Source organism: Falco cherrug, chromosome 8, assembly GCF_023634085.1.
Source record: "Falco cherrug isolate bFalChe1 chromosome 8, bFalChe1.pri, whole genome shotgun sequence".
NCBI classification, from domain to species: domain Eukaryota; kingdom Metazoa; phylum Chordata; class Aves; order Falconiformes; family Falconidae; genus Falco; species Falco cherrug.
Genome location: NC_073704.1, coordinates 32,693,890 through 32,719,007, shown reverse-complemented (window position 1 = coordinate 32,719,007; position 25,118 = coordinate 32,693,890). Strand labels below are relative to the sequence as shown.

At 39.9% G+C, this 25,118-nt stretch overlaps 1 protein-coding gene across 1 annotated transcript in view; it reads left to right on the top strand.

Annotated features, from left to right (window-relative positions):
- SNX4 (sorting nexin 4) overlaps nt 1-23,021 on the top strand; it is a 35,234-nt gene extending 12,213 nt beyond the window's left edge. Inside the window, 10 exon segments of the mRNA XM_055718644.1 lie at nt 1,016-1,063; nt 4,935-4,990; nt 9,520-9,592; nt 11,108-11,169; nt 12,733-12,798; nt 16,846-16,935; nt 18,174-18,273; nt 19,106-19,251; nt 20,652-20,766; nt 21,116-23,021. Coding sequence (XP_055574619.1) covers nt 1,016-1,063; nt 4,935-4,990; nt 9,520-9,592; nt 11,108-11,169; nt 12,733-12,798; nt 16,846-16,935; nt 18,174-18,273; nt 19,106-19,251; nt 20,652-20,766; nt 21,116-21,163 — 804 coding nt within the window. The 3' untranslated portion in view covers nt 21,164-23,021.
- The last annotated feature ends 2,097 nt before the right edge of the window (nt 23,022-25,118 follow it).

Genomic DNA, 25,118 nt, shown 5'->3' with positions numbered 1-25,118 from the left:
ACTTAAGATAATGTCCTTTTGCTCTTCCCTCCCATTGACCCATAGCTTATTCTGTGCCTGGAAGAAGGATAGACAACATGAGTAAGGTTGAGGTGGAAAAGGCTTGTCCGTCTAAAAGCTTCTTAACAGCCCACTGCAGTTGTACAATTGGCCTTCTAATGACTTTTTTCCAGTCTAGTTTTAAGGCTTATGAGAGAGAATTTCCACCTCTTTGGAACAGCATATTGGTAACTTAATGTGTGGTGATTGGGAAGGCTTCCCTAGGACTAAAGCTGAAATAGTTAGCATGTGATACTGCTGGCTGCAGAGGCAGTACTGGCTTCCAATTCACTGTTTGGATATCCATGGCTTCTTTAGCTTTGTGGTTTGAATTGCAAGCCATTCATAAGTGTCGCGGTCCAAAACCGGTACAACATGTTATCACCAAATTTGTGATCAAATTGTCAGCTAAAGCATTGCATTGTGCAGTGTTCATGTTGGATGTTAGATTTTCTTTTTTTTTTTCTGTGCTTTGAGAAATTACCAAATAGCGGGCTGAGCAGCACAATACAGTATGTAGATGAACCAGTGTGTGGGAACTGGAAACAAGGGATGACCAATTGCTACACATGAGCAAGATGACTGCGTGTGCACTGTAAACAGTTGTCACCTGTATGTTCTCTGTATGCTCTCTGCCTCAGGCTGCAAAGGTCCTTGGTGCTGCTGATAATCTAATAGGCAATAGATAACTATCCTTTCTGAAGGGTTAAGCCACTTCAGGCAGAGCTGTGGGGCTTCTTCCCCCAGTTAATAGAATAGAGTAACTGAGTAGTAAAGGAAAGAGCTTTTTTTGGGGAGGTTAGCGTGTAAGCACAACATAATGGCATGTTATTCTTAACCCAGATTCTTGAAAAGATGTGGGAAGGGTAGCTGAGGCAGAACCCAGGCGTCCTGAAAAAGCTCTTCTGATACAGGGACTTGGAAAAGTTGTGGCACTTAAATCACTCTAACTGATGTTGTTTTCCTGTATTTTTAGGAAGGTGGATGGAAAGAAATGGTGAATGAGACTGGATTTCAGTTAAAGGTAATTATTGTAATTGTTTGTCTCATGAGTGCTGTGACACAGAAATACTCCAGCAAAATATTTTAGGCTGTTTATGAAAGTCTGTTTGCTGTTAGAATGAGTTAAAGACATTGCTTTATGTATACTTGTAACTACAAAAAAATAGTGGTGTTCCTAGAACGTAATAGGTAAGACCAGTTGTTAGGTTCTCTAGCAGGCTTGTTAATATGTGCCTATGTTTGATGCTCAACCTTGTAATTCTGCTAGTAATGTAGAGTTATGATCCTTACGAGCTTTAAAATGAACTAACTTAAGCCCATAGCAGTGCTTTTGTATGTTGTCAGTTTAGGTTGATAGGTGTTGGATTTAGTTTGGTAAGTGGTGCAAAGTGTCAACAACAAAAAAAGTAAGCAAAGGGGTCTGAATTGTAGGACTTTTCTTACAAGGATAGGTTGCTGGAGGGGACTAAGACAGATCAATTTGGTGCCCCTTAACTGTTTAACAGAATGTGTCTTGAAGTAGTACGATCCCCAGTGACATCAGCAAGTTTGTGGCTGGGTAGACTGGTGGAAGACTTGCAGGAATAAAAGATCAGAGGATGTGTGTCTGTACAAGCAAGAATCCATGAGAAGCTGATAGATTGCTGGGTTGCATCTGGAAAAGTTACTATGTGGGGACAAATACTGAGCTTTTGTTTTGTTGTAATGTGATCAACACTCATGAAATCACAACTGAAAACTAGGTGGATTATGAAGAGTTATTCTGAATAGTGAGAGCTAAAGGAAATCACTGGTGCTCTTATTTTCAGCGTCCAAAGGGCTTTGGTACTGACACTTAATTGTTGATTAAGTTGACAGTGCTTCTATCATGGGTAGGGCTTGCATGCTGCTAGTATTCATAATGCAAAAAATGTAAAGCTGTCAAGTTGTCTTTTCCTGGTCAACACATCTTTTTCAGCTTACACTCACAGAAGTTCAGAAAGTGTGTAGTGGCAGGGTATGTTCAGGAGTGCACACAATGGTGTGTATATGAAAGAAAACTCACAGCAGAATCCTGAGAATACTTGCCTACCTGAAACCATACTGTAGACTAATAGAGAGATGAGCAAGTTCTGTTTTCCTGCTATATTTAGTTGTGTGTATAGTTTTCCTTTTACAGTCTCTGTTTCCGTAGGAAAGAAAAATGTTTTGCAAAAGCCTGGAAAAAGCATCTTTCCTTTATTCAACATCTGAAGTAGAAACCTCTCAAGATCGGAAGTTACTTAGCACTACACTGGTGGACAAACCTCTATTCACTATATGGCTTAAACTAGAATCAGACCACTAGTTTACATGCTGCTGATGCATTAAAGCAGGAAGTGTCTCTTGTCCCAGAGGGTTTGAACCAGGCTAACTAAACTTTAAATTGGGCATTAGTGCAGTGTAGCATGTTATAGTTGAATGTTGATGTTGGAGACTTTGTTTACTCTGCCAATTGTATCATTAAATCATGCCTTTCCTCCCTCTCACCCCCAGCACTTAATTTTGCTCTTTAAGGGATTTGTCACTTGGGATTTTAACCCTTCCTTTAGGAAGGAGAAAATTCCCCTCTCTTTAGTTTACTTAAATGATTATAGGATCATAGTAGGAATTAACTGTCTGAAAACTCCTCAACTGTGCCTCATTTTGATGGGGAGTTCATCTCTAAAATGCTTGTGTATATTATTCTTACATCAAGTTTAAGACTGGACAGACGTGTTTCTAAAAGCATAACTCTGTGGTGCGAGTGCTCAAAAGTGGTGTGTGGGAGTTACTGTGCTGTTAACGGCAAGAAGGAAATAATCCTACTTAGACAGTTGAGCATTGGCAGGATCTTGGTTCCTGCCTGACAGTGCTTGTATACTTACTGAACTCTTCCTTCAGAGCACTACATCTGTCTGTAACGAAAGGCAAAAACTTGCCCTGTAACTGTAATGTAGGAAGTGATCCTTTTCAAGTGTAAATCTGTTGAATGTGTATGCTCTCCCAACAAACCTGAATGGCTTCAGTGCCTGCTGTTTGAACGTAATTACAGTATTCTGTGAAATAGTTACTTAGAGGAAAGGACTCTGATTTAATGTCACAGTACCTAGGTGGTTGTACTGTGAGAGGATGCATGAGGAGTATGTGTAGGTGCATCTGAATGACCTGAAATCTAACTGGCTTGTGTAAGGTCTCGTTGGGATACAGCTATGGAGGTCCAAGGCCACGCAAGCCTCTGGAGTGCTCTGAATACACATAAAGGCTGGGACTTTGAGTTACTGCAGTGTTTTGTGTTCCTTGTGCTATCTTGGACATGCTTCCCCATGCTGGCTTTGTCTTCCCTTTGCAAGATATTCTTAGAGGACCACCATACATAGCAGTGACAAACAGCCTGTTTTCTTCTGCTGTCAGTCAGTCTTAGTCTTGCAGGTTTCATTCACTTTTTGGTTTGTGGAGTATGTATTGGTGGTTTGGTGATTAGAAGGAGGACAGCAGAAGCTAGCAAGATTTCCATCAGTACCTCGCATCCTACTTGCAAGAAAGAAGCTGCTTTTCCCTCCATTCGAATGCCCTTCTAAGTGTCCTCCAGATATGGAGGTGGTTCCAGGTGAAAGGAACTTGCAGTGATACTCCAAATACGGGTGTCTTCTGCTCAGCCCCAGTGCAGTGGCAGATGAAACAGTCTCAGACTAGACTTGTCTCATCTGTAGAAGTTATTGCAAGGGCCCTAAAGTAAGGATTCTCTTCTTGGTTTGGGAAAACAATTTCCTTCACTGTCAAATTCAAAATAGCTCTTTAAGCTCTGAGTTGGCTGTAACTGTACGAAATATTCCTGTGTCATATACCAGCACTAACAAATACTGCTGAGGTAACTTACTGCTAGCAGTTGTGGCGCAGTCTGTTAGCTAAAAGACTATGCTATAGTAAATCTGTATACCTCACAAAACATGTGTGTTTCTTTTTCTTTCACTGGATCGAGGGATGTTTTGATCGAAAGCCATTTTCCCAGAGTTGGAGTTTTCATGCAGTATAGATGAGCTCTGAGTGAGCTGTATGTGAAGTGCCATATAGAAATGAAAACTTGTGGTGATGTGGGACCTCTGTGGATGAGGCTGGGATATCTCATCTCTGTTGGTGTCTTACTAAGAGTAAATATCCATTGCACAGTTTAATGTTCAATTAAACTGAAGAAAAGCCCCCACCTCCTTAGGCTCCGTAGTGCTGTTGCAGTCGTCTGTAAACCAGCATCTCAAAAAGTAAAGTTGCCAATTACCTTTTTAATTAGGTATTAAACTTTATTCTGTAGAGAGTTGTATATGCTCTGTTACAGAAAAGGAACGTTGCATTAGAAATGGGTCTATTCTGATACAAATTACATATTTTCTGTAAAGCAAGTCATAAAATAAGAGAACACCATATATAAGATTTTGATTTCACTGGGGAGTTGTTCCTAGTAATAAAGAGCATATAGAGGTCACTCTACCACTGGTCTTATTTGGTTTGAAAAATATAAAATAGTTTGTCCATATGGTCTTATGTTACCTAATTGCTTCATCTAAAAAGAATGCAGGGTTGTGTATCTTAACTCCATGATTTGTGTAACATTTTAAGAAGGGACTGTTTTTGTGGGATTTGGATTATACCAGTTTAATTTTTGTGGATACTGTTTACATCCTAGTTCACAAAAACAACTTAGGTTTTTTGGGTTTTTTAATAAAAAAATCTGATGTACAGGGCAGCTAGCATCAACTTGTTCAATGTTTGAAGTTTTAAATATGCCAGGAAGGCAGTATTTTTTTCTAATGGTGCTGCCAGAAGGCTGAGACTTTTTTTTTGTCACTGAAATTTAATTGCATTAAATTAACAAAGCTTTTTTTTTCCCCTTTTTTCAGGCAGATTCCAGATTAAAAGCTCTTAATGCAACATTCAGAGTGAAAAACCCAGACAAGTAAGATTCCACATCCTTCTTCCCTCCCTTTCCCTTTTTCAGTTACAAATGTAACTTCAGATGACAGAATATTCTATCTCCTTATTACAAATTCAGAAAAGAAAAATTATATTTCTGCACTTCAAGTCTTAACAGAAGCCCAGTAAGGAGGTAGTGTGAAAAGGTTTGATAAATCCTGTTTCAAGAAGCAGGAAACACTCAGAAAAATGCCATCACTATATGCAAAATGAGTCTTTCATTTTAGCTAGATTAAAAGGAAGGGACAAAAGAAAAATCCCAGACCCAGAAAAAGAACCTCTTAATATTTGTTTGCAAAGAAATATTTCCAAGTGTGAACAGAATACAGATTGATAGTAGGTCTTTCCAAAAATCTGCTAGTGTACAGTTCTGGATGCGTGCACCCTGGTGTTGCAGTTCATAGTTATCTTCAAGCTGCCAATTTCCACAGATGCTTTTGGAAATCCAGAGGTCAGTTCAGCTCTGTTGCAATTTAGGAAGCTCTGGGACAGACATTGGAGCAATCTTCTGGATGAAAAAGCTAGTCAGAATTGACTGGGTATATAGTGGGAGGTTCATCACACCCCAGGTGCTGTGAGAAGGGTAAAATGAGAGTTGGAAGTAGTTGGAAACATTGGTGTGCGGCAGTAGGGTCAAGAGATCCTGCTGTTTGTCATCTATTAGTGGAGACCTGTATGAAGTGCCCTTCTGGGTTCATCTGCTCTCCAACAGTGGCAATAGGAGATGCTATTTAGGAGAGCCCATGTGCCTGACTGCTTTCTGTTGTCTGTTCCCTTTGTACTTCCTTAGCATCTATGGGTATTGTGTTAAGGGTATTGGAGAGTACATATCTTGCTGAACCTCCTTATAGACTTATCTGTGAACTGGTCCAGTTCCTCCTTTTTTATTACACTTGCTTTTACAGCCTTCTGTGGCAGCAAGGAAGCTTTTGGCTAGGTTTTAATGTAAAAGATAACATTCACTAATGAGATCAAAAGCAATTGTCTCAGTATCTTAAGGTGAAACTGGCCTATTTGAAGGCTTCATCCTCGGTTGTCTTTGTGTCTAGTAGGAGTTAGCTTTTCTTGCTTTCATAGCAGGGAAAGTTTGCCAGTAGCCTGGCTATAGGCATGGGTGGGCAAGACTGGTTAAGGCTCAGATGAGGGAGTGCTGTTATCTTTCAAGGTAACTTAATGTTTTAGAAAGCAAAGCTGTTGGGACATGTGGCTCAGTAAAAAGCAGAAAAGGAGTGAATACAAGAAAAACTTGAGGAAGGGCTTGTAACAAAAACAGTCCCCAAGTCTCAGTAGAGACTTCGCAGCACTTAAGAGATATGGCACATGTTTTCTGTTGTATTCTGCCAGCTATATAGCTTCCAAATTGAACTTTTAGGTACAAGTTGTGTAATAAATAACTGATGAATATTGTGGTGTGGTTTTTAGTGTTTTGTTTTTGTTTGGTTTTTTTTTTTAATTCAAGGAAAGCCTTTCAGTATAGCATGTGTGGCTCTTAACAGGAGGAGCAGTGCCTTGCTCTACCTGGTGCACTTACTCTTGAGCAGCCTGGAATCTGATGCCTTGCCCCTCATGTATTGCCTTTGGTGCTTGTGTGACTGGTGGTAAAGTGGGTTCAGCATGCTCACCTTGCTGAAAAAAAAATCTGACTGCTGTGTGGAGTGTAGGCTTTCAGGTTCCTGGACCAGGAAGGGTTCAGGTGAAGAACAGCTGTAACTCCTGGTCCGGATTGCCTTGTGACGCTGTAGAGCAACATGAAGAGCTTTAAACAGCTGAAACGCTGCTGCTCGAGGAGTTCAAATGGAGACTGAAAACTAAACCTCCCCCTGTGGGAAGCAATTAATACCTAGTGGTGGAATTACAATAAAAATATGGTATTCTGGTACTCAGCGGTAAATTTCTATCTACTGCAGACCTCTCTGATTTGGCCTCATGGCACCCATCCTTTGGTTTTCTTTCTGTGCTTTAATCAAAACAATAGTTTTCTTCTTGGTGAAAGATTTTTTTTTTTTTAGAAAACACTAAATCCTTTCCTAAGGCAGATCTGTTTTGATTTGTTTTTTTTAAAAGTAGTGCTTTTTTTTTTTTAAATCTGGCTACTCAGATGAGTGGCTTGTTCTTGTAACACCTTCTTTCACAAAACAGGAAAATGATGCCGCCCTCCATGATGTAGGGAGGAGTACTGCCAGGTAAAATGCACAAAGTAAAGAATTCATATTGAAATGCTGTCTACTGTAAATGAAACTTTCTGCTTTGCCATTATCCTAAAAGATATTTTTGAGAAGAAGCCTGGTGGTGTTCCTACAGAAATGTGACCTGATCTGTTCTTCATTTACGTCTGAAATTTTACGTAACAGCTCAGTTAAATATTTAACTAGCAATGTTGCAGAACAGTAAAACTAAATGAAGAGTGCTAGTTAAAAAAGCCTCAGTTACTGAGTGCTAGAACTGTGTCTTGTTTCACACTTCTACTGTTACGATGCACTGGAAAGTAAACTTCCCTTCGTGTGCCTTACAAAACTCGGTTTGTAATTTTTTTTTTTTTACATGAGCAATGAATAGGACTTGAGCAGATACTTGGGAAAGAAACCTTTAATCTGCAACACCACCAGTCTCTTAAACATTTTTTCCTGAAAAATTATATATGTAACTTCCGCTTTCACAGAAGACTGGCAAAACATAGCATTGCTTTGGTTTATGCTTTTCTGAGACAATAAAAAGATGACAGCTTGGTTCTGAAGTACTAATTTTTAAAAATTATTACTTTATTTTTTTAATGGAGTAGAACTTGGCATGGGTGAAGATGTATTGCTGCTGGAGTCCAGGATACTGCAAGTCCTCTTAGGTTCCTGACTCTTGCCTTCAGGGAGTACAGCATTTGTAAAAGCTTTCTTGCCACAAAACAGGATAAATAAATCTTTTCATTATAAATTTCTGGAATGGAAAGGGGAGTCTTCCTGAGCTGAAGGCATGCTTTTTAATCTTTTGTTTTTAGTTCAATTATTTCAAATATCTTCACTGTATGTGTCTGCAGCTGTCTGACATGCAGCCCTGGTGCATATTTTATAAAGTGTAAACTGAAAAGATTGCTCTCTAAACCCCACTGTGCAGATCAATGACTGCATTTATTTTTCCCATACAGTTTCTCTGCTGGCTTTTAAATCTTTTTATGTACTTTAACCCTGTGTGTCGTAATCTTATAAAAGATGCTTCTTGGAGATCAAAAATACTAGAAATGGTAATAAAACTTCTACTTCCTGAATGTAAAGATGAGAATTTTTTTAGTAGAAGACTTCCTGGCAGGGGAAGAAGAGGTGTTAAATGGAAAAACCCTGGAATTTCATACTTAGTCACCCAAAACAAGTGACCTGACTCATTTCAATAAGACCTCTTGGGTACAAGCTATTCTGAAATACAAAGCCTGACTGTGTGCTCTGTTGTGGGAGAAGGGATAAAGGTTGTGTGGGTTTGTTTTTAATGTTTCAATATCAGTGTGGAAGGCTAATCTTAGTTTCCCATTCCTTAATTCTAGTTGTGTTTATTCTCGGATCACTGTTCAGTAATTTAGGTAAAGCTGTTTCTGGCTTCCCATCTGGATTAAATACATTCTTTTGTACCAAAGTAGGTTATGATTAGACTTGTGTGTGGTAGAGAGGGTTTATATATACAGAAGTGGCTGTTGCTGTGGCTTTATTGGTTACCTGTCACTAGCAAAACTGTGGCAACTGATTCACCTTTGTCATTGGCATGCGCTAAATGTATCAGCATAAAACACCACCAAGACTTAACCAGGGTGGCTCATAAAATGCCTCTTTCCTTCAGTAGTGGCAGGCCAGCAGTGTGCATATGATCACTTGCAATGGGTTACCTGACTGGTACCCTGTTAAGATGTAATGATTTGATGGCTTTTAGCTGTGTGCAACTCCTGTGCAGGTACAGGTCTCTACAGGGTTTCATACGTAACTAGTTACATTTACTGTATGTCTTAGCCTTGGAGAAATTGTGATAATTGTGAATGCTTCCTTGAACTCCTGAAAGGCTGTACTCAAAAATGGGCTTGATGGCAGCTTGAAAGTAAAGTGTCTTTGTCAGGTCAGAAATGTGAACATCTCTATTAAGAAGCATGGTTCAGCAGCTTTTGGTTTTGTACTTATTTGAACCTTTCCTGTGCTCTAATGCTTGTGTTTATAAAACCCAGTTAAAAACCCCAAAACACAACGATGTAGTAATTTCAGCTAACTAATTCTATTTCATAAAATTTTATCTCTTACATTGATCTGAACATTCAACATTTGCATGTAAAAAAAACCAACCCCAACAGCACACTCATGCAAGTGTTGGGATATTTGCTTTAAGGAAATTACTCTGCAGTCATTTCTTTAGGAGTCTTCAGCTAATTCCATTTCAACATAATCCAGGCTCTGTCTCACTGGCTGTAGCATTGTGGCTCTATCTTGCATTCTGTGAAAGCTTGCTTTCATGATGGCTAATGATGTACTATCTGTTTCCTGCTCCCAGGAGATTTACTGAGCTAAAACACTATAGCGATGAACTGCAGTCTGTCATATCACACCTTCTGCGAGTCAGAGCTGTAAGTATTTCCCATGTGTGTCGTGACAAATAGTATAATTTATTTATAAGGCAGTATTTCTTGTTTAGTCAAGAGAACTGGTATGAGTGTTCTAGAATAAGGGCAGTTTTGCTTGAGGGAGTCCAGCTCTGGGGGCAGCAGATGGCAAGGGGGGCGTGCTGGCTTTGTACAGGTTTGGAGGGGAAAGAGTTCCAAATATGAGGGTTGAGTTTGACAGTCATCAGAGAAACGAATGAATGCATGCACGTTGCTAATCTGCCCTCTCCTGTGATGGTCACATATCAGAGGGAGGTCTTTAAAGAGGATCGGGATGTCTGCTTCTCTCTACTCGGCAGACAAATTGCTTTTGCTTGATGTTTGGGCTGGGAAGGGCCCCAAAACACTGTTTTCTGGTCAGACATATAACACTGTTTTCCAGAGCTCGCAGTATGAATCCTGTATGCTTCCCGGCACACTCTTGCTTTTTTTTTGGCTTGATCTTCGATCTGTAATGAGTAGTGTTCTTTTTAATGATGAGAACAACTATATTATGCATCAAGATGCTCTATGGGTTGAGAATGGAAGATTTTTCTTTAAAGTCACCAAAAGGAAGTAGCAAATTACAGTTCCAGTAATGAGAGCATGATACTGCTTTTTAGTATGTTCAACATGGATTCAATTTTTGATGGGAACTGTGCAGCAGAGAGGATGGTAATGGATAGCCCTGTTGAGCTGAGGTTCTTGAGAGGATTAATCACTGGTGTTCTACTGACTGCCTTTTTCTCAGAGCTCTGTGTGTGAGATCTCATGGGCAACTTGCTCATGTTTCTTTTTTACTGCTTTGACAGACCAGTAACACAACTCTTACAGATCTTCAGTCTCATTCATTGGTACGTCACAATTACAAGGGCATTATCTGGATTACAAGTAATGCTTCAGAGCGTATATGTGGTCTTTTCTCCTGAGGTTGTTGCCAGCGTTGTAGTGCTGACTCTCCAAACAGCTGAAATGACATACCTAACTTGAGCAATAAGTTCTGCAACAGATAGTTCATTTCCTCTCCTTCATTTCACCAAGCTGCGTGGAAAAATCAAGTCACTTTTTTAGAATTTTTACTCAAGGTTTCCTGACAATTTTGATGTCAGGATGGACTTTTGTCTTGCCATCTTTATGTTAAATAAGCAAGTGAGTATATAACTTTGGCATTATTTGGGTAAAGGATGCCTTACATCTAGTTATCAAAAACTGAAGGTAACTTGGTTATTTGTGATCTCCTTAGGCATATCTTGTAAATGAGTGCTTCCAAAGAAAGACTTGAAACGTTACTTTTCAATATAGCCTTGATTATGACTTCAGTCTTCAAAGAGTTAATGCTGTTTATTTTTTTTCTTCAGTAATTACTTAGATTAGATTTAGGCTTAATCTTGTTTACCTGTGTAAAAACATTAAGGCTTTAGCTTGAAGCTTGTACATGAGTTTTCACAAAGTGATTTCATTTAACATTGATAACCAAAACCTGACTCTAAAATATTTTAGAGGGTAGCAGACCGGCTTTATGGTGTCTATAAAGTCCATGGCAACTATGGAAGAGTATTCAGGTAAGAGTTCATCCAGTTTTTAAATGTATACTTAGAGAAGATGTGGGGAGGGAAAAGGGAACTTGTTGGTTATGTTGTTATGCTGTTGAAGTGTATCAGAAATGTTTCAATATCTACCTTGAAAAACTTTATATTGCAGTACTGATGAGATTTCTATGTTGGATATAGCGATCTCTGGATCTGCTGAGCTTAGTCTCTAGTGGAAAACTTTAGCTCTTTGTTTCGTATCCCAGATCTTGGGGGCTTTTGCTGTTGTGTTGGCATTCTGTTTCTTCAGAAAGTAATGTACTACCTATTTTCATGCAGTTGTCTTTGAAAAGCTTTTAGGTCCTTGTAATAGTTAAAAATCAACAACTATATCCAATGTTTGTACCTTTTTAAAGTGAATTTGCCAATCTTTTTTTGATTTATATGAGTGAATTACATGCTCAAGTTTTCCATCTCGCTGGAGAATTAAAGAATCTAAACTTCTGGTTAAGGGAAACCTCCTGCTTCTACACACTGTTCAAGTGCTAAATTTAATTCTCTGGGTTAATGGATTGCAGATGTCTTTCTCATTGGGGGTTTTAAAATGAAATTAGGTGTAGTTCTGTAATAACACAAAGACAAACAAATGTCAACATCAGCAGAGTGGAATGTTTATGAAAAAATGAAGGACAGTATAGATGCTTTAGACATAAATTATGTGAAATATAGGGGGACCCTCTTCTTTTTTATTGTAAAGAGTTGTGGGTGTAATTCTTGTAACTAAGAAATCTCGTAAGGTTTCACAAAGCTGAGAACGCAATTAAAATTGCAGTGTACATGCATGGGTGGCCAGAACAAGTCTCATGCTATCTTTATTGTAGCTCTATTTCCTTCTTTATCTAAATGATCTCCCTAATGTGAATAGGTAGTTACAGTAATGAGACAGTTGTAATTTGATTTTTTTTTTTAATGAATAGAACTAAACGGCAGTCTACTATATAGACAGAAAACAACATACAACAAACAGTTTCAGGAGCAGTAAAATGCTTGCAAATGTCAAATCCTACCTTTTGGGTTTTTGAATGAGAGGCTTCAGTCTGATATGTTGCAAGTCTGGAAAGCTTAGCTTCCTCGTGATGAGCATGTTAGTCAAGTCTGTAATTCTGTTATAGAGTTCCTTTATGTCCTGTCATCCCTGTCCTGTCCTGTCCCCACTCTGCATGTGCGTTCCCCCGCCCCCTTTATTTTAGGTACTAGGGTTTAGGATTTTCTGGTGGGCTTTTTTGTGTGTGTGCTTTCCTTAAATTGAATTTTAGCTATTTAAACAAGACTCTTTTTTTCTGCTCAGAGCCAATCCCAAACTAAGTATATTTGTAAGGATGAGTTTAGGTGTCAGGGACAATTGTTTAACAGTGCTGTAAATAGCCTGGCCACATTGTCAGTGTTGCTCCTTAGAGAAAGAAAACAGTTTGGCCAAGTCTAACTTTGAGGCAGTTTCCATTCAGGTGTCACCTGGAAAGAAACTATATACAGGATGCAGCTTATTAACTTCCCTTACCCTTCATGTGTGATGTTTCTCGTTTGTTTTTCCTACAGTGAGTGGAGTGCAATAGAAAAGGAGATGGGGGATGGGTTGCAGAGTGCTGGCCACCACATGGATGTGTAAGTACTGACTGAATATCTGATAGTTTGATGTAAGCCAGATGTAGAACTCTCCCTCTTTCCTCTCTTTTCCCTCAACCCCAAAGTACATACAAGTAGAGAAAGTTGGGGGTGCTTTGTTTTTAGGTATACAGTGTTTCTGTGATTTGGATGCGGGCGCAATTCTAGCATCCATGTACTGTATTAAGTAGCTCAAAAAGTCTCAGGAGAACCAGAGGGGTTTCTTTTTTTATTATTATTTTGAAATTGTAGAAGTGTTTGGAATTCTTCCAGTTTTTCATTTAAGCTTCTATGCCAGCAACTGGTGGAATACAACTTTAATGTACTGCAGACTTGATGAGATCTGTTTGGTTTTGATAGCAGCGTTTTGTACCATGCAGTGATGGTACACAGATTTGGGCTTAATTACAGAGAGTTAAGAAATTTAATTAATGAACACCAAAACTGCAATGGATTCTTGAAACCAATACTGACTGGATGTAATAAAGCAGAGAATCCTCCCTCTTTGCATCTTCTTGGCAGAGTCCATGAAGCACAGCCTTCAAAATAAGAGTCTAGCACTTCAGAGTGCTCTCAGAAGTGATACTGTAGGCTAGTGCTTTCTGCTTTTCAGGTAGTCATATATAGTAAGTGAAACTAATTTCTCATCACTCTGATTGCTCTTCTGTAATTGTGCGGTGCAGATAAGTAACAACTCCAGCAGGAGGTGGAAGCTGTTTGACACTTCTTCGCACAATACGTTTACTGATAACTTTACTTCCACACAAGTTACACTTTATCTGGTTTAGTTTGCAGTGCAGATTTACATATTTGCTACTACCTGGTGGTTGTCGGTGGTTTGACTACTGCCTTGTCATGTGGAAGGGTTTGAAGGGACATGCCAAACTCTGCCTTCAGCTTCTTCAGAATAATTCTGTTTTTATCAGATCTTTAAGAATTTGAACCCCTCTGAATAATCTGTTCACACTTCTGTGTTTTGAGTAACATGGTGGACTGCACCTAAAGCAAGCTATATTTATTTTTTTTTTAGGTGGAGGGCTCTGGAGAGAATAAAGAAATGGAGAATGCATTCTGCTTTCAGAATAAAATAATTGAAGTAGAGCTGCATACAATGTTAAGCAGCTACTGCAGTATGCAGAAATTGAAGAGATTATGAAAACATGGTATAATGTAGAGGAGTTAAGGAGGCACAAGTAGGTTTTTGGTGGTTCAGATACACCACGCTAAGATGTCTAACACCTAGAAACGTGTAATCCACTAGAAGAAGAGGGTCTCACTTCTAAGTCAGGAGGCTGAACCCTTTCCACACATCCAAGATGTTTAGTATTTCTGTTTGTAACACAGTTAGGGTTAAAGATCCGGAGTAATGGCAGGGAGTTGCTGGGTAACTTTAAGCACTGCATGAAGTCCGAGGTAGCATTCGTTGTCTGTCATCTCTTCTGCTCCGGCACTCTTGTGCAACAATAATCTTCTAGTGACAAGCAAGCAAGAAGCAGCAGCTGTGAGATCCAGGAACTCATTCAGTGACCCATGTGGTCTCCTACCAGAAAGGTTCATATCTCTGATCTCTTGGAAGTATAATTTACCAGTCCAGTTACCTTTCCCATAACATTAGGCAGGAGTTTGCAACAGAAAGCAACTTCAGGAAGGCTGCCTAATATAGATGTTAAACTTCAAGCCTAATTTAATTATTCTCTATCTACCCCATATGCTGTAGTCTTTACTAGATGTTTATTTAAACTTTTGAGTTGTTATTCTTTGGTATGATCTAAAACCGCTTAATATTTGGAGAAGGCATCCCAAAGGTTCTCTGGGTGTGTGCTGTATAACAGGATGAGGCTTGATAGAAAACAACAGAGTATGCTGAGAGCTCAAGTGAATGGCTGTAATTCTAGCATTTAAAAGATGAAAGAAAAAAATGCCAGACCTTTGACTTCTGTCCTTTATGCTATTAATGAGTGACCCTTTATCTCTGTATGAACTAGACTGTCACTGCAGGTGGAATCAGTCTAAACTAAAGCAGAGGTTTAGTTGACGATTCCCATGAAATGGGAACATGTTAGGTACCTTTAGAACTTACTGCAGTGTTTTTCCTTAAGACTTTCCCTCGTTTACCTATCTGTTTAGGACAAACCAGTAGTTAAACTTCAGCTTAGGAAGTCAGTAATACAGCTTGTCTTACTACTTCCGCACCCCACCCCCCACCCCCCCCCCCCCGAATCAAACTTAAGTGTCATTATGAAAACCCTGTCTAGGTAAGGTAGATTTCTGTTTAGTGCATTTTTCGTTTCGTTTTTGGAGAGATGTTCTAACACAGATGAACTCCAGCACTGCTCTAAACTTGAACTTACTTGAAACTGAAATGTGGGCCATCTGCTGCCTTGAGAAAGCTAACCACTATACTAAAAATTATTGCACTTCAGAACTTAAAAATAGAGAGGGTAAGGTCACTCATGACCTAGATGGCTGCAGGATTTTTTCAGAACAAGTATATTTTTCAACAGTTTGGACTTGTTCCTTTGATTCATAATGTGAATTCTTGTTCTGCCAATTTTTATCCCTTCTACTTAAACTGATCTGCTGTTGCTGGTCACTTCGTATGTTATGCCTATTTATCAGCAATAGCCTTGGTAAGGCTTTTCCTGGATGTGCCATGTCTGATTTCATGGAGCATCAAAACAACTCATCTTGCTTGCAAACATAAGATTGATGAACAAACTGGCATGCCTACAGCTCTTCCTCGGTCTTCCCATTTTTCTAGTTGTCTTGCAAGTAGCTGCTCCCACTTTGAGGAGCCTTAGTTTGCATGCCCCACTGAGCAGGCCTGAGGGAATGATAAATTCCAGCAGGAGTACCTCTCTCAGATTCCCAGGACTCTTAAGTGACCTTGTTGTCACTTTTGGAGCTTGCAGGATGGATTTCTTGTTCTCCTCCAGGTTATGTTACCAGTTCAGTTTCAGCTTGGGACACTGCCACTTCTGGAGAGAGGGACAAATCCAAAGACCTTGCAAAAATTCAAAGCCCGGAGGTGCTGTAATTGACATTTGGGTCACATTGTGCTCATGACTATACAAGCATGGACATATGCTTGCTTCAGAGAGCCTGCATCTATGCAAGGGATTGCAACGTGCTTGAGAATCCAGACAGAGTTAGCAGAATAGATGAAGGCATTTGTGATGGGATCTCATTCCTTCGGTTATCTCCGTTGGCATGTGGGCTACGGTGGCATCCTATTTCTGCCACTGTGCCAAGTGAGATGTGCAGTTACCTCTTAGCTGTGCGTCTTCCCCTGCAAATGTATCAAAGCATGGTCATCTTGAATTGTCCAAAAAGCAATATAAACTAGAAAAAGTGCATTTTGCCATTTTTAGGGGACATTAGCCTAAATGGCAAAGCTTTTAACTGAATGCAAGAGCTGCAGAGTTAGCCCAAGCCCTTGTACTTGGATTTCTCCATAAAAGGAAGGTTTCAGCTTCTCGTTGCTCTGAATTGATATGCCTGACTTACACAGCAGGCAAAGCAACAGACTTTCAAGGAACTGAAGGACTTAATGTCATGGTGTTCAGAGCACCACTGTGAGTTCTGTCATATTCCGGCTGAATAAAGAACAATGAAAGCAGCCTCTTTGCTTTTCAGAAGATACAATGTTTCATGTTCCTGTGCCTTAATGCATTAAGCCTTGCAGGATTTCTTCTGCACGCCTCTCGTGCCTTGTGCACTGCCTATTGACAGCCCACTGAAGAAAAGGTATAAATTGTTTTTCTTTCACGTAAGGAAAAACTGCTTCATCTTCAACAAGAAACTTATGATAGATTTTGTACTTGTGAAAAGACTCGTAGTAACAACCAAACAAACGGGTCTGCAGGAACATTTACATTAGCTGATTTGGAGTTTAATTAGAAACAAAGGAAAAACCTTTTTTGGAAGTGGTTGTCACTCTTACTCTGGAGTTTCTGTCAAACAGGTGTCCTCCCTTGTTCCTGTATGTGTAGTCCTTAAAGGTTAAATTAAAGAACTTTATATTTAACCACGGCTGTCTTTTACCAGATATGCAGCTTCTATTGACGACATATTGGAAGAAGAGGAACATTACGCAGATCAGCTGAAAGAATATCTCTTCTACGCAGAAGCACTACGGTATGTACAGAAGCGTATGGCTCAAATGGAAGCTGTAGTCCTTTCCTCTAACATTGTGGTTATGTCGAAATTAGTTTGGTATTCTCTTCTGTTCTCAGAGAAGTGGAAATTTCAATGTTGTGGGATCTCCGTCTTGTCACATTTTATTTTGCTTACTTGTATTTGATTGCCATGTGGGTAGCAATACAAATTAGAACTGAGCTGATCAATAGTGAAATGAAAGAAATGTTAAAGTTGGTATGCTCTGGAAGGTAATGCTGTTTATTCCTCTGGTTAATCTGTTGCCTTGACTTCTGGTGTAGGTACCCCAAAGTGCTGAAAGCTTCACGGTTCAAATGAGATAGGCTTAACAGAACAGCTACAGCCATTGCAAACTCCAGCAAGTTTCAAAGTGCCCTATGTAACTTTCATCTGCTGTACAGTATTGTGCATCTAAATCCTGACTTTTTTGTTTGTGGTGGGTTTTTTTGAAGTTAGCCTTTATAATAAGGGCAGTCCTCCCTTACAAGCATGAATACAAAAGTATATTGCTTTATGCTGTAAGATTGTGCCTAAAACTAGTGTGCTGTCCATTGGCTGGCTCTGAACCTCTTGGAGAGGTCCAGTAATGCTGTAGAGGATTGGGCTGGCGAGTGTGATGGCTGCTGTGTGGGAACCCAGAGCACTAGCAGCCTCTCCTGGGAGACGAATGTGCATCCGGCATTGGAGTACGGATGTAGCATCGTCAGCCCACACAGGACTGGGACTTACTGCAGGTGGTCAGAGGAAACTCTTCTCTTTTTCCAGATGAAAGGCACTGTATGAATCTAGGAGCACGGTTTCTTGTTTCATTGTTTAAAAAATAAAATGTGAAGAATTTTATGATTGACTGATACATTGCTGCAGTGACAGGTACCATCTCCAGGCACCTTTTGTTATTGTTGTGATTTTTCTGTAATGTAGTTTGAATAAAACTGTTTTACAGTGGTGTCCTTAAGTAGGCAGTAGGGCTTGTATTGCTGAGTGTCTTGGAATGAGCCTCAAGAGAATCAGAATGCTGCTGTACTAAGAACTTGCTTGCTTAACTACAGCATTTGCAGAGTTACGCATTGTGTGATAAGGCTGTTGAATTTGAGCTCGATAAATAACTGAATGTACTGCCTGCCAAAAGAAAAACCATGATGCCATTTGTAAAGTTTAAGTGGAGGAAAACGTAGCAAAACAAAGTACGGTGTGACAGATCTTTCGTTACTTTTCAGGGCAGTTTGCAGAAAACACGAACTAATGCAATATGACTTGGAAATGGCTGCACAGGACCTAACATCTAAGAAACAGCAGTGTGAGGAGCTGGCAACAGGAGTGAGTCTTTTTCCACTTTCTTCTCCAAGATGCCTCTTTTTTTTTTTTTTTTTTAATTTATTTTTTATTTGAGCCAAGTTACTTGGAATGACATTTAAATGGCACTAACAAGCTGGCTGCTGCTTATGAGAAGTGATGTTATATGAACTGTAGGCATCTGAGGTTTAAAGTATCTTGGTGACATAAACTGTTTGTGCCAGACTTCTTTTATTGAATACTGAGCAAGTAAAGGGTTGCAGGAAATATGACCTGAGGCAGAATAACACAAACAACTCTACGCTAAAGATCAAAACACTGGGAATTCTGAAAGGCTTCCTCTGCCTTTTGAAAGGTGCTAGTTACTGATACGTGGTGTTAGTCCCTTTTGTGTCTGGAAGATAACATAACTTAAAACATAATTTGAAAGTGGTAACTTAAATGTTTAGAATTTTTAGTATTGCAGTTGGGTCTATTGATGTTCTATACGGAACTAATTTATGGCTTTTCTTTCTCATACAGAACACAAGACTTAGTTTCTTTCCTACTTCAGTGGGAAAATTGCTCTGAAAGGTTATCTGTATCCGTGGAAAGACTCACTTATGGTCCAGTCCACAGACCAGTCTTAAAGTTTGAATGTCAGATTACTTCCTCCCGACTTTGCTCGGTCTAATGCAAGCCATCAAACCTCCCATAGCTACCCATCAAATCAATGAAAATTTAATTCACAAAATGGAAGTTAAAGCAAAAAAAAAAGCTGCTAATAAGAATAAGACCAAATGCTGGTGAAAAGTCACATAATGTCTTGTGGTTGTGCTCAGGAATCCCAAACCTCGAGTGTCTTTGTTTTTTGTAGACTGTGAGAACGTTCTCCCTGAAAGGGATGACCAGCAAGCTCTTTGGGCAGGAAACTCCTGAGCAGAGGGAAGCCAAGATAAAAGTTCTAGAAGAACAGATACAGGAAGGTGAAGAACAACTTAAGTCTAAAAATCTGGAGGGCAGGTAAATGGGCTTGACTTTTTCAAAGAAAACGCAGGGCTTGTTTTAGCAAAAGTCCTTAACTGGATGTTCTTGAAGGTGTTTGCATTTTATAAGTGTTTTTAATATATTCTTGGTGTTTATGAGCTGTCTATAAAAGCTCCTGTCAGCTGCAAGTTGTGAAATAAAGTGCAGTACACGCAGTTAGCTTCTGGTCTGAGTGTATGGCTTATGTAAGCCTGATGACTTTCCCAGTTACTGAGCCCACTCTAATGGCTGACTTGCATGCTTTTACGTTCAACTTGTAATATATTTAGCAGGTGGGCTTGTAGGTCTGCAGCTGAATAGCCTAAGACTCAAAAGCTGATTTGCTTCAAATACAGTATTTAGTTTGGTTTATGTGTATGGGTCCTGAGCTCATACTCCCCAGCTTCTCATATGGGGGACAACTGACTCCTGTTTGAAAGAGATTAGAAGTTCTGGCAAGTTGTCTTTGAGAAACTGCTGCTTGGTGCTCTAATGAAATCTTCTTCAGGAATGCAAACGTGAAAAAGGAACTAACGTTCCTAAAGCAGCATGATTGTGTCGGAACACGTTCATCATATAACACAAGGGGCAAATGTGGTATCTTCTAATATGTTAGCATTAGAGCTGGAAAGATAAGACTAGTTCATGAGTAGTTCAGAACAGCAAGACTCTGTAAATGCAATTTCTTAATCATTTTGACAGAATTCTGGAGATGGGCTTTTGTAGCTCTGGAAACAATTTTCAAGTGAATACTTGCCTTGTATGTGTAGTCCAGCACAGATGAAAGCTATGAATTACAGAAATCTACCTCCATTTTAGTTAAGGAGACATGAAGACATATCACCGAACCAACAAAATTAATTCCTAAATTATTTTTATTATTGTAATTTTATTACAAATTTGCATTGTAAATGTTTGTTGTACTTGAGTGTCTCAAATCCTGATGACAAGTGAATTTTCTTGTTGGAAAGACGGAGATTCTGACTTGACAATTGAAAAAGAAATGTGCGATGCTGTGTGCTGAATATTAGCATAAAGATACTTAGCCACCCCAACAGAATCTGAGGAAAAAAGTGTGTTCTGAATTATGCTGGTTCTATGGCAGTGATGCTTACTGGTGGGGGGAGAAGCCAAAACCAAACAACCAACCTGACATATCCTGTGAAACTGATTCTTTAGTTTAAAAACCTTAAGATGATGATGGAGAATTAGGTAGCAGTACCAGTTATAAAATGAGGATACTGTGGGATGCATAATTATAGGACTTGGTTTACTCTCTGAAGGATGGAGTGCTTTGTCATACGTAGCTTCTCTGCTGAGGGTCCAGAGGAAGGAAGATAAGCTGAAGGTGGAACATGTAAAACACTTAGTAACACAAAAATTGCTTTTAATTCCAGAGATTTTGTGAAAAGTGCCTGGGCTGACATTGAACGGTTTAAAGAGCAAAAGAATCATGATTTGAAGGAGGCGCTTATAAGCTATGCTGTTATGCAGATTAGCATGTGCAAAAAGGTACGTTTAGCTTGTGAAAGGCCAGGCTGTTGTATTTGTCGTCTCACAGGGGATCAGATGCAAACTTTCAATAACTAGGAACATTGCAGTCATAGAAGGTTGGAAGTCACTAGTGTAAAACCTCCTGCATACTCTGCCCTACTCTGAGTGACATGTTAATTCTGTGTATTTTATACATATATATATAAAATAGGCGGTGGGTGTGGTCCAATTCCGCTGTGGTCTTGGCCTTAATCTTGTGTCAAGTTCTGTGGGACTCTTTTGTAGTCTTCTGTAGAAGAAAGTCTGTTGATGAGGTTTGCAAACAAAGTGCATTTCCACCTATTGATTTTTAACTTTTTTTTTAAAGGGAATTCAAGTTTGGACAAATGCAAAGGAATGCTTCAGCAAGATGTGATTATCTGGAAATGAATTCTTCCTCCAAGTGCCAGAGAATGGAAGCACAAATGTGTAACACCAATGTTAAGTTGCTACATGACTTACATACAAATCATGAAATAAATGAGTTAAGTGAATAGTTTTTCTTTCTGCTGGTTGTAATTGTTAATAAAGGACAAAAAGGACATGTTATTAAATGTTTAGCCCTGACTGCCACTTCTGTGGCATGTTTTATGTGTGGTAGCAGATAATTCAGGGGTAAAAGAGTTACTGAAAACTATGGCTCTGTACTGGGGCAAAGGTGGGGGGAAAGTTACCCTGACAGTATGAACTGAACTGTTCTGAGACTTGTGAAACACCATGCTCTATAATGTGTAGATCACTTCCAGATGCTCCTCTTTTCAGCCCTTGCTGTTTAGAATTTTTTAATGCCTAAGGGTGCTTTGGTTTTATAGTAGGACACACAGTTGTGTTCTTGAGGTCTACACCATAAGAGGACGAAAAATGAAATATTGTAACACCTGGGGTTCATATTTAAATGCCTTTGCATGTCCATAGAGAATTGTGCTTTTCCAGAGTTCAGGTTAAGCAGTCTCAAGCTCCTGAGATGTTTGAAACTCTCTACAGTAGAGGTGTTGTACAATGGTTTGATACAATATTCTGCATTTACTGGTTCCTACTTAAGTTTTGATATGGGCATTGATTTCTTCTCAAACTTCTTCCTGCAAGTAAAGGAGACTGGTGATCCAGTTGAGCAGCAAAAACCAAAGTCAAAGCTAGTAAGAAGTGGATGCAACTTCTGTTTGATTGTTTGGAACCTGTTTACACTAGATATGAATCTGGCCTGTGGTACCTCTTCTTGTAACTGAAGCAGTTTGATTTTTAAAAGAATAGTTCTTAATGAAGATGCTGAAATAAACCTCGTGTAACTTCTGTAGTACTTAAGAGCAGCGATGGGCAGGATCCACAACAAACCAACTTGTCTGTTTGGCTCTTGTCATGCTGTTTCAGTGTGTGCATATATATGCACACCAGTATAGCGTGACTTGCAGTTACAGGTACTTGGATTAAGTGTTTCCAACTATGAAAACCACTTAACCACTCTAATGTCAGGCTTTTTCTACTTAAAGTTCCTGAAGTCTTGTGGAATTTGTCAGACTTGACTGCTAGTCCTAAAGGAAGGTTTGTAATATTCTGTTAAGAAGTGTATTTAATTATTCTGGATTATAACACTATTCAGATTTTGATTATTTTTTTTAAGAGATACTCCAGGAAGTCCTTAAGTGTTCTTTTGATAAATTATCTAAACATAGTTACTGATATGTCCCATGTCACTTTTGTCTCTGCAGCACTTCTTTTCTATAAAACCATTGTAAAGAATTCATAGGCCTGGTGTACACTACAGCTTAAAACGCTGAGGTAAAATGGTCGCTCTGATAACTGTGTTGGCTTTTTCAAGGCATATGACAGTGACGCTCCTGGCTGAGAGATGATGTTGGGCAGAAAGAGGTCTCTCCATTTAAACACTTATAAGGAGAAGCGTTGTTCTGTTCAGAGGTTGCAGTATCCAGTTCCGATACAGGCTGAAGGACTCTTACATTCCAAACCAAGACGTTGCACACTTGATGTATTCAGTAAACCTTCTAAAGGAGTGGTGCCTTAATACAATACCGTGAGGCGCTCAGAGTAGGTATTTTTCATGCACTTTGATTTTTGGTAGATCTTTCTGGTGCCTCTTTCCACATTTCACTTGCTGTACAGCTTATTAAATGTATTAGTATGCCTTTTTTCCTTGCTAGTTGTACTAAATTGAAGAAGGGAACAAAACTGTTCTTGTAAGTTTTGTGCCAAATAAGCTAAATAAAATTGCTCTTTGATATTTTTGTTACATTGTTTTTTGTAAAAATGCTGTCTTCCCAATTCTGACAACTGCTGTTCAATTTCTTGAAGTCAGTTCTTGTCCGTCATGGCTCTCAAATGGCTTGCAAACTTGGGTTTAAAATTTCAGTAGTAAATTGTGCACAACTAGCTGATTTGCCTTTTCAGTGCAGAACATTGTGCTAAGGCCAAAACTGGATGCTTGTTGCAGGCCAGCTTTGATCCCTGCTTTGGTTTTGCCCAGACAGAACTAGCTGCCTGAATTTTATGCGTGTCTTCATCTAGGTAAGAAAAGGTGTATTTGGAAAAGGTTTGCTTTGTTTGAAAGAAATTGGGTGAAGGGTGACTTAAGGATAATTTGCAATAGCTTTATTTCTTTTACTTCTATTTCCAGCAAAGCATTGCATGTGGTCTGTGTACTCGTGGACCTTAGCAAACAGTGAAGGTTCCTTCCCCCTCTTAACTCTTTATAAAGGGAAATTATCTAGCTAATGGCGGTTAGCATGTGGTTAGTAGTCCACGTGATGAATGCCCTCTTGTGAAGTGTGCGGGTTTTCAGTTACAGTGCAGGCTTAGCTTCCACAGCTCGATTCGCTTCGCCTCAGCGAGCTTCCTTCAGTTATTTTGTAAACATCAAAAATGGGTGGAAAGCTTTGAGAGTAACAGCAGGTAGGTAGGCCGTTTTAACTTAATCTTGACAAAATGACTGTATATAAAAAGTTTACCTACACGGATCATCTGATGTGCCGATGGAGCTGTCGCTTCTGTCCCAGGAAGCTTTGCTGGGTGGGTTATTACTGCTCATGCTGTCCCTGGCCTTCCCCGTTACTAGCAGTGCCTTGACGTGTCAGTACGTTTTAGTTGCTACTGTTGTCTGCTCCTGAAATGTAGCTGGAATAAGGGAGCCAGCTGAACTGGAAAGATGAAGTATTTTTATGAACTCTATTTATTTATTTATTTTCAACATCGTATTATTTCAGTATCTGGCACGTCAGCCAAAGCAGAGTTAACCTAGCAGCTGTGTGCAGGGACTGCCTTGGCAAGCGCAGAGCAACTCGTGGAGCTCAGGTCCACACTGAGGAGCTTGCCTCGTGCAGGTGAGCCAGAGGAGAGAGGCTGCTGTGCCCAAACACTCAGCAAAGTCCCAGAGCAGCTGGCTGGGCTGTGAGCACGGCATCCTAGGAGAGACCTTACTTTCCTGTCGACTCCTTACCACTGAAATTCTTATTTGCCTTTCAGTTGAAGAAACGAGAAACACTTTCTAATGTTCCCTAAAGGTTTACAGGGAAGGAAGTTGTCTTAATTCCCCACGCTTGTTACACAACGGTGAGGCAGGGCTCTAACTTGTGTTGCCTTATGCTGCCTGGCTGTTCTGCACACCCCTGGTGCCTCTGTCTTGTACTTGCTCCTAGAGCTCTGTGGGGAGGTGCCATCTACATAATGAAAATCCTCGTACGGGACTATTGTAGAAATAATGGAATGAAACAAAGCTGGCAGAATGAGAGCTAGTAAAATGGGAGCACAGGCTTTGGTGCCAAATCCCAGCACAGAATACCCGTGTATCGCCAGCAAAAGCTGTCACCTGTGCCACAGGAGTAATGCGTGAGCTGTTTCCCTCCGGTGGGTGGCTGCCGGGGAGGGCAGGATGCTGGCTGCAGCGGTGCTGGGCAGGGAAATGTCTCTAAATGGCAGCGGCTCCATCGTAGTCGTTGTCGTCCGTCCCCGTCCCTGTCCCCCCTCCCCCCCCCCCCCCCCCCCCCCCCCAGCTGAAACGGGGAGGTTTTATGTGTGACCCCTCTGCAGCACAGCTGCACCAAGTATCTCCTGCCTCGGGCAGGCTGGAGAGCGTCAAGTTCCTGGGTAAGCAAAGAATCGAGAGTCTTTGGCTGCTGTTTTCTGATGCTTCTTGGTATGATACGGTATTAGCAAAAGGAATTTGCAATTGTGACTTCTGTAGGGTCAAATGCAGACAAGTAACTTTTTAATTTTGCTTTCTTTTAGTTGCTTTTGAATGGCTTACATAGACTGGCCTTTCCAGTGCTGCATCTTCTTTCAGAAAAAAAATACCTTTTTGCTTTGGCTGGTTGTAGAAGTTA